Source organism: Myotis brandtii, unplaced genomic scaffold (genome assembly GCF_000412655.1).
Source record: "Myotis brandtii unplaced genomic scaffold, ASM41265v1 scaffold626, whole genome shotgun sequence".
NCBI classification, from domain to species: Eukaryota; Metazoa; Chordata; class Mammalia; order Chiroptera; family Vespertilionidae; genus Myotis; species Myotis brandtii.
Genome location: NW_005370394.1, coordinates 27,753 through 37,930, shown reverse-complemented (window position 1 = coordinate 37,930; position 10,178 = coordinate 27,753). Strand labels below are relative to the sequence as shown.

General features: G+C 37.5%; 1 protein-coding gene across 2 annotated transcripts in view; it reads right to left on the bottom strand.

Annotated features, from left to right (window-relative positions):
- The window catches only part of ZNF280D (zinc finger protein 280D), a 50,645-nt gene that overhangs the window by 20,859 nt on the left and 19,608 nt on the right, over positions 1-10,178 (bottom strand). The window contains exons 9-11 of one of the 2 annotated variants that reach the window (XM_014528235.1): positions 3,964-4,082; positions 3,778-3,814; positions 2,155-3,174 (exon numbers count right to left, since the gene is read on the bottom strand). In XM_014528235.1, the coding sequence (XP_014383721.1) occupies positions 2,742-3,174; positions 3,778-3,814; positions 3,964-4,082 (589 nt within the window). In that variant the 3' untranslated portion in view covers positions 2,155-2,741. Of the gene's footprint in view, positions 1-2,154; positions 3,175-3,777; positions 3,815-3,963; positions 4,083-10,178 lie in introns of those variants that run through there. The other variant, XM_005880117.2, reaches the window with a different exon arrangement.

Sequence of the window (10,178 nt, the reverse complement as noted above, 5' to 3'; positions counted from 1 at the left end):
GCGCAGGCGGGGAACGTTGGCTTCCTCCTTCAATGAAGGAAGCAAGCCTCATGTTAGTTTCAAGCTACCTGGCTGCCGGCCGCCATCTTGGCTGTCAGTTAATTTGCATATCTCCCTGATTAGCCAATGGGAAGGGTAGCGGTCGTACGCCAATTACCATGTTTCTCTTTTATTAGTGTAGATCAACGCCATCTTTCCAGTTGCTCAGACCAGGAAGTGTGGAATAATTCTCAACAATTTCTCTCATACTTCACATCCAAATCAACAAATTCAAAATATATCCAAAATCAAACTGCAGATGGCCTACATTGCAGGCAGCTTAGCCTAGGATCCCACCATCTCCTTCCTAGATTATTACAACAGCCCCCCTAACTTATCTCTCTGATTCTGCCGTTGGTCTTCTATAGTTAATTCTCAAGACAGCAGCTAAAGTAATATAGCACTCTTCTGTATTTAAAGTTTTATTGTTGATTTTGAGTTTTACTGAGGTATAAAACACTGCTCTACTCAAAATCCTCTGATGGCTTATCTCAGAGTTAAAAGCCAAATGCCTTACAATGGTTGGTAAGGTCCTATACAACATGGCCCACACTACTTTGCAGGCCCCATTTCCTACTAGCCTCCCTCTTGTTCAATCAATGGCGGCCAAAGCAGGCTCTTTGCAGTTCCTCCAGGTCTCTACCTAAATATCGTCTCTCAGTGAGGCCTTCCCTGACGATCAAATTTTAAATGGCAGTCTACAAACTGCCATTTACTCCTTATCCCCCCTTCCCTAACTTTAGTTTTCTCCATAGTACTGACCACCATTTAATATAGTATATCTTTTAATTTTTATTATCTTTCACCACTAAATCATAAGCTTCATGAGGCAGAGATTTCAGTCCATTTCTTTAGCACCTAGAACAGGGCCAGGCACAAAGTAGATGCTCAAAAAATATTCACGGAATAAGTAAATGAGGTCCAAAAGAGGTGAGGTGTTTTACCAAAATGTGACAAAATAGGGCAAGATTCCATATCTCTGTAGTTTAGGAGCCACTTTTTCTAAGAGTGCTGATAGATTCAAAATGTCCCAATCTCAATTCTTATTCGGTGGTAATCAAAAGCACACATGCATGGAATGGTAATTTCTGATCAGGTGAATAAACTATTTAGAATAACTTGATCAGACTCAAGCTAAAACTTGTTAGCACCAAATTAAATTCAACTGTCTAAGATAAGCAAATTTGGTACTTAGCACCTTAAGTGTTTTATTTAAACCTCTTTTTTTTTTTAATTTATAGATGACAGAACTTGAAGAGTTTAAACAAGAAAATAAAATAAAGTCCTATGGAAGAACAAAAAGCAGTGCTCCTTTACTCTTATATCAAGAATGTATTTTATCCTATTTTTAAACTATAACCAAGGCAGAACAAATATCTGTAAATGAAAAAGGAATTTATGTTAACAATGGAAAGATGTTGTTTCTGGGCAAAATTATGAAGTGTTTTTTTTAATTACATAGAAAGGTGAATGATAAAACTTTTCTAGAGACAGATAAGGAAATAAAAACTAGTATATCACCAAGTCCATCTATAAACCACTTTCAGAGCTTTTGTACAATCATTAATATAGAAATTAATTTGGAAGTTTAAAACTAATGGATTAAATTTTTTGATTATTAATTGCAAGGAACACATTACATTGTAAATAATCATTGAAACTGGCTTTAATCTGTTTCAAAGTAAAATAGTTCTCATTTTAGAGTAAAAAACCACAACTGAGTCATACTTTTAGAGTCTGCCTATCCTTTGGCAACTAAGATCACAAAAGGTGACTTGCTTGTCTTTAAAATAAACAAATGTCAATTTTTTAATATACATGTATATGTGAAAAAATATATACATGAAAAAAACAAGTGCATTGTTATTCCCCATATATTTTTTCTATTTTTTTACATCCTTACCTGAGGATATGTTTACTGATTTTAGAGAGAAAGGAAGAGAAGGAGGGAAAAAGGGAGGGAGTGGGGAGAGAGTGTGATGGGGGGCGGGGGGAGATACCTATGTGAAAGGGAAACATTGATTTGTCTCACAAAAAAACTGGGGATCGAACCCGCAACCTAGGTATGTGCTCTGACCGAGAGTCAAAGCCACAGCCTTTTTTGGTGTACAGGAAGACACTCCAACTAACTGAGCTAACCGGCTGGGGCACCCCTATATTTTTTAATGTTACTTTTACCCCAAAAAACTTCATTAATGGTTAATTAGATACTATGTGTTAGCCAGACAAATATGTAACTTTAAAACTTGTTTTAATATCTACAAGAGGTTTTGTTAATTCTTTACAGCTTAGAACCCATAATTATTAAGATAATATTAATAATAATCCCAAAATAAGAGAGGATATAATAACATCTAATGGTATAAATAACAGCCAAATTAAAAAGCTCTAAGTAAGGCAGCCATAAAGAATCTGTAGAGAATTATAGGGAATCTCTTGGAAGTCTTGGCAAAACAGAGCAAACACTAAACAGTTTTAAAGAATAGTAAAGAGTATAAAAATAAACATCATAATATCAGTAAATTTGGAAAACATAAAACAAACTATTAAAATTAACTTATTCAAAATAAAAAAGCTGAGAATTAGTATTGTTGAAAACTATAGAGCTAGAACTGGGTAATATATTTTAAATGACAACAAAAATAACTGCAATTTTGGAACATAATTGTAGAGACCATGTTGTTCCAAGGACATGAAAATAACTATGGCTTCCTAACAACAAAAGCTTTTACACTCCTTGGACTGCATTCATGCAAGAGGAAGATTAAAGGGCAGCAGTCAAAATGACTAAACTTCAACTTGGACTGAAGTATTGATTTGGTGGGCTTTTCTTGGCCAGAAGTGACCCACCAGCTTAAGATCAAGAGCCAAAGAACCCAGTGGAAATTTGTGCTCAATTTGGTGGGCTTTGAGGCCATCTCTGGGTAAATTAGCATCAACCTTATGGGAGGCCAGTCTTGAAGTAAGGAAGTCTCCCCAAGACCTGATTTCTTGAGACCACAACCTAGAGCAGGTCCCACTGTAAAATTCACATTCCTTGGAAAGAGAGAATAGGCACCAGTGGTGTCCATCGAAGGGGGACACTGTCCAGGTGTACCCTGGACATTTTTTGAAATCTCTGGGCTGCTTCTGCATCTGAAAAATAAGAAAAATAGCACAATGACAGACAACGAAAGAAGAAAAAGACAATCATCGGGCCTAAACACTTAAGGCCTATAAGAAATTAAGAAAGCAGACAAAATAGACAAAAAGACAAACAGCCATATCATTTGAAATGTATTATTCTGAAGGCAAGTACAACAGAGAAAAACACAAATTATTTTAAGCAAAGTAAGAAATGACTATAGCAACAAAAGTTATTTTGGAAAGAGCCAACTGGAGAAAACAACATATGTTAAGATATGTCAACCTGACACAAAAATAAGGTGGAATAAAGAACCTAGTCTCATTTGAAGCTGAAAAAAGCTGAATAATGAGAACTAGTGTCATGAACTTGGCTGCTTAACTGCCTTTGTGTAAGAAAACATCTCAGAACTTTGAACTTAGGAAATTCCAACTTGTCTCGCACCAGGTCACGAGCTCCATAGAGCAGGAACCTATTTCAACAAGCAGCTTTAAAAAGAACAAAAAAAACACAAAATACTTTAATATTTTTCATTTCTATTAATGATACATTTAAAAATGCAATAGTGCTAAAATCCATCAAAGCAAAATACAATGAATAAAAATTAAACTTACTCAGAAAGATGTTCAGAAGTTGGAATCCGAGCAGAAACTGAAATTAGAAAAAAAGTTTTCTATTTAAAACTGATAAAATATGATGAGCGAGAGCAACGATTTTATTAAGAATCTATATTGTGGCTGACCAAAAATAGTAAAAAAAATATCGAAAATCCAAAGTAACACAATTGTATGTATACTTACCTTTCTCTACTACAACTTGACAAGTATGAGTTTCCTGCTGACTCAAGTGTGCAGCCATATTATCAAAGCCAGATACATCAGCTAGGAAATCACAATCAAGGCACACCAGAGTAATGCCCCTAAAAAAAAAAAAAAGCAAACAGTATAAAAGTTGTTTTATCTTTTATGAAAATCCATAAATAAGTTCAATGATTATCTAAACCAGGGGTCCTCAAACTACGGCCCGCGGGCCACATGCAAATACAAATATTGTATTTGTTCCCGTTTTGTTTTTTTTACTTCAAAATAAGATATGTGCAGTGTGCATAGGAATTTGTTCATAGTTTTTTTTTAAACTATAGTCCGGCCCTCCAACGGTCTGAGGGACAGTGAACTGGCCCCATTTAAAAAGTTTGAGGACCCCTGATCTAAACTAATAATAGAGAAATATGCAAATTAGCTGGGACGCCGTAACATCACAACCAAACAGCAGGGACCTGCATGGCGCCTGTCTGGGGCGAGGGACCTCAGGTCACGCCCCCCTGCCCAGGTGCTGGGCGGAAAACCTCAGGCCACGCCCCCCACCCAGGCACTGGGCCAGGAGACCTCAGGCAGCCCCCCACTCAGGTGCTGGACCAGGAGACCTCAGGCTGCGCCTCCGCCCAGGTGCTGGGCCAGGAGAACTCAGGCTGTACCTCCCTCCAGGCGCTGGACCGGAGACCTCAGGTCTCAACCCTGCCCAGGCGATGGGCTGGGAGACCTCAGGCCGCTCCCCCTACCCCAGTGCTGGGCCCGGGGACCTGAGGCCGTGTCCCCTGCCTGGCGGGGCTTGACAGGGGACCTGAAGCTGCGCCCCCGCCAGAGGGGCTTGACGGAGGTGGGGCCAGCTGGGTCTGGGTCTCACCCAATGGGGGTGGGGCTGGCCAGGTCTGGGTCTCCTGTGTTTTCGATGCGCGTGCGGGTGGTGGGCGGGGACTTGACTCTAGGTCCCGCAGTGTGCCCCAGATTCTGACAGGAGGGAGCTTTTCATATACATTTTACTAATTTTCTTTCATCTCTAACACTTCTTTTATAGAGAAAGGGCAAATAGCAATATTAAAATATTTCCTCTAATTAATTCCCTTTTAATGTGCAGAATTTTGTGCACCGAGCCACTAGTTTTTTCATAATTGGCTTTTTGTGTCAAACTGTTGATCTTATTTTTGTTATATAAACTTGGTATAACAAAAATAATTCTCTAGAAAAATGGCATAGCCATATCCAAATCATGCTATCATTTATTTACAGAAAGTATTCTTTTTATAAACTTTTACTTCTCAGACCAGTTGCTAAAAGCTAGGAGTTAAGAGACCTAAAGCCCAGTGTTGGTTCCACTAACAACTTGTGTCACTGCAACAAGTCACAATCCACCTGTACCTCCACCATCTGCAATGCAAGGGTATAGTAATCATTCATTCAAACTATATTTACTAAGGCTGTCTTTACACATACTGTACTACTACTGTACTGTATTGTGAATATAAGTGAAAAAAATACAGTCTGTGCCCTAACAAATCTATAATCTAGTGTTTTATTTAGGTGAGAAAAAAATTAGAAGAGAAATGTTAAGGTTTTAAATATATACATCATGTAGTAGCTGTCACTGATTGCATACTATGTGTTAAAGGTTTTTCTATATATTATTTTTATTCTTAATCACAACATATATTATATTATTCTCACTTCACATTGAATTCGTTAATTAGAGTGAATTAGTTATTTCACGACTGAAGTCCAAAGCCTGAGTTCCCAATCATCCTTGCACTGTGAACTGGCCCACTTGCTGGGGCCTGAACTACTCGTTTCCTTACCAAACACCGAGTGCTGTAGTTCTTAAATGAAATATGTAATGATTATAAATTTTCAAAAAGCCTAGGAAACAATTTCCATGGTCATCAATACTTTCTGTTGCATTCAGGAACAGTTTTTAGACTCATTAGAATAAACTATGTAGTATTTGCTATTTAAAATATTTAAACATAATTGGTATATTACAGTGTGTCACAGTGGCCTTAAGATTCTCCTAAAAATGTGTTTAAACTTTTGATTTTTAGTTGAAATGTATTTTTAAATATTATTAAGCCTGCAAAAGTATGTAAATGTTTCAGAAAACTTAAAAATTCACTATATGTTTAATTTATTATATTTTAAGAGTTAAGAACTTGGGAGCTTGTTTAGTCAAGCATTTAAAGTGCTGTTTAAAAGAAAATATATTAAATGTATAAATGATGTTAAGTTGTTTAAAAGAACTGGAGTTGCAAATGGGACTGTTTAAAAAACTTAGTCTGTTCAACTTAAATGAATCTTAACAAACATTAAAGGCCCTCTAGAAAGTGATTATTAAAATGTACTTGATTTCTAAATGCAATATTTTTACGTTAAACTTAAAAGCTTAAGGGAAGTTAAGATTTAAATACTTAACTTTAGTAACTAAATACACACACACACACACACACACACACACACACACACACACACACACACTAGTGGCCTGGCAGACGGATTCGTGCACATTGAAAGGAAATTAATTAGAAGGTGGCTGGTGGGGCGGGACTGGGCGAGACAGGCCAGACACACCCTGGAACCAACATCCCTCAGTCCCTCCCCGGCATCTTTGGAGTGAGCAGGGTCCTTCCAGTAGGTGGAGTCCCTTGGCCTGGCCTGTGGGGATCGGGCCTAAACCGGCTCTCTGACATCCTGAGGGGTCCTGGAGTGTGAGAGAGCACTCTGCAAAGTTGCTGTTGTACAGGGTGTGGAACTCAAACAAAAGTGTGCAGTAAACCAGATTCGGGGCCGACAGTGCCCCAGAACCAACGTAACCCACGGCTGAAGGTGGAATTGCGCAGCCCCGGGAGGAATCGGGCTTCCTCTTCTCTGGTTTTGGGGTGCATCACCTAAGAACCGCCGCTGCCAAATCACTGCAGCTCAGCAGCTCGTGTTAAGTGTCTGTCCCCTCGTGGTCAGTGCACATCATAGCAACTAGTCAGATGGTGGGAGGGACACTTAGCATATTAGCCTTTTATTTATGTAGATATGTGCATGTATGTTCTTTTCTATTAACAAACTGCTCTCGCAGACACTAAAAGTGGTCTCAATGGTAAAAAGTAGCTAAATGCCTATTCTACAGGATATAGTTAATTGGACCAGGGTGGAATGCCTAAATCAAGCCTTCTCTAAACAAGGATTTGTAATTACAAATTTATAATAAAATTCCTTGATCTGGGAAAATGTAGGAGGCTCAGATTACTATTGGGTCATCAATAGACAGGACTGGTCTGCACAAAGAAAGGAGAATGGAAACCAACTCTAGAGAAATTAATAAAGACAAGATCATCCTGCCTCAGTGGGTTAGACTAGAGAGAAGCCGTGTCAGTAAGTGATGGCTTTCTGGTTCCCTTTTTTGTTCTAGCTATACTTCCTCCTCTTAGGGGCCTATGAGATTCTTTAGAATCCTGCTAATATATTATTTTTGCTTAGGTTAAAAAAAAGATCATGTAATGCTATCATTGTTACTGTCAATTTTACAAAGTCTAAAATATACTTTGGAAATTCACCACATACTTTAAATATTTGAGCATTTTACCAATATACAAATACAAACAAGTAATATACCATAGACTGACTTCTCCCATGAAGCTCTACTGCAAGCATGTCAAACTCAAAGGCTAACACGGGCCAAATAAACAAGGTTTAAGTTTATGTGGGCCGCAAAAAAACAAAAGCTTCAATTTCATAGAAACATAGGTTTATTTCAATAGAGACATGCTGAATACAAAGGGCTGAAATAAATGAGTAATCGTTAACATAAAATAATAGAACATCGTAATAAAAATTAATATTTTTTCTTAAACATTAACTTACCAGACACTGAAAAACTGCACAAATTAATAAGAGTAACGCAAATAAACCTACTTTTCTTGTTCTCCGAAAGTGAAATATTTCCTGTTGCGCACACCAAACAAGTCAGTCCAAGACTAATGATGTGGCCATTGGCTGCTAAAATAATAGCTGCTAATATTAGTGGAGAGAAATGGTGCGCCTGCACGTAAGGGAAATGAATGCAATGTGATTATAGTATTCAGTCATTAGCGAACGTTGTAGTTCGTTATTATAATTATGTATAACAGGATATTGTAAAAATTAAGTTACGAAACTTTTATTCTTACATACCGTTATATTGGCTAGGCTGCAAAAAATATTCATTGTGGGCCACATGTGGCCGTGGGCCACGAGTTTGACATGCTTGGTCTACTGTGTATTTACACCTATACGTCACACTGGCATAACAAAACTGTCCATAAAACTAAAATCATGTATTTCCTCCCCAAATCAACTCCTTCTGACTGTCTCATTATGCCATTTCCTCTAACAATAAAGCTCAAACTATAATTATCTCTATATCTCCTCCCTTAAAATGGTCAATATGCCAAGCATTTTACAATATTAACAATTTATTGAGTACTTATTCTATGCCAGCCTAACAAATTTAGACATAGCATCTCATCTAAATCTTACACCCATCCAAAAAAACTATTAATTATCTTTTTATAGAGGACAGTTAACTTCGTATTCTACCAAGGACATAGAGATGGTTATGGTCAGGATCAGGTTTTAAATTGAGCACTTAGATTCCAGAGTCCATATTCTTAAAGATGATGCAATACCACCTCACCATTTTACTCAAGTCCTTACTAAATAATTCAAAACTATCACAATAGTCCTAATCTATAGAATTCATGCATCTAGAACTCACGCTACTGTTGAAGGTGAGAAGGGTATTTTCAATTCAGCGTTCCTTAAGGTATTACTTGATATTATGTAAAACATCTAAGGTTCTTTTTTTATTTTTAAATATATTTTATTGATTTTGTACAGAGAGGAAGGGAGAGAGATAGAGAGTTAGAAACATCGATGAGAGAGAAACATCGACCAGCTGCCTCCGGCACATCTCCTACTGGGGATGTGTCCGCAACCCAGGTACATGCCCTTGACCGGAACCGAACCTGGGACCTTTCAGTCCACAGGCCGACGCTCTATCCACTGAGCCAAACCGGTTTCGGCAACATCTAAGGTTCTTGAGTGCCCTCCAAATTAAGCCCAAACTCCTCAGCCTTATTTTCAATGCTTTCACTGGCTCTAAGCTCAAAACCATTGCCCCAGACTTCAACCTTACTATATTAACTTCATGCTCCATTCATTTGCTACTAGGTATTCTGTCTATAAGCCTTCTACTTTTTCATTTTTGTACTTTTATTAATGCTATTTCTTCCAACTTCAATGCTGCTGTGTCTCTTCTATCAGTATAAACAATATTCATCCTTTAAAGCAAAGTATAATTAACACCTATCCAGATTATTCAAATAATCTCTCTCCCCTTTGAAAAAAATAGTCTTCACTGCACTTATTAAAATCTTCCTTGCGGCCCTAACCGGTTAGGCTCAGTGGATAGAGCATCGGCCTGCGGACTGAAAGGTCCCAGGTTCGATTCCAGTCAAGGGCATGTACCTTGGTTGCAGGCACATCACCAGTAGGAGGTGTGTAGGAGGCAGCTGATTGATGTTTCTCTCTCATTGATGTTTCTAACTCTCTATCCCTCTCCCTTCCTCTCTGTAAAAAATCAATAAAATATATTTTTTTAAAAATCTTCCTTGCATTATTAGTTATTTATGTTCACCTATATCTCCCATCCAATAAACTGTATATTCCCTGAAAACTGGTTGTAAGACTTCATCACTTTCATCTTTACAGGAACTATATAGTATGTACATGATAGATACATAATAAAGAGATAAAGAATGAATATTCCATTACAATAAAGGATTATAAAAAAATACTGTTCTACACAATTATAAGTATGCTATACTCCATTCATAGGAATTGACTTATTTTCAATTTGATAACTACTGAAGTAGAGGGGAAAAATCCCAGATTTTTAAAATAACATAGTTCACTTAAAAACAGAACACACAATTAAGCTTGACAACAGTGAGATAAGACTAAAACTAAAATTTCATCTTTTAAATGAAAAACTCTTTTCTTTTTTTTTTTATTGCTTAAAGTATTACAAAGAGTATTACATATGTCTCCTTCTTTCCCCCCCCACTTGACATTCCCCCGGCCTCCCCTACTCCCCAGTGTCTTATGTCCATTGGTTATGCTTATATGCATGCATACAAGTCCTTCGGTTGATCTCTTAC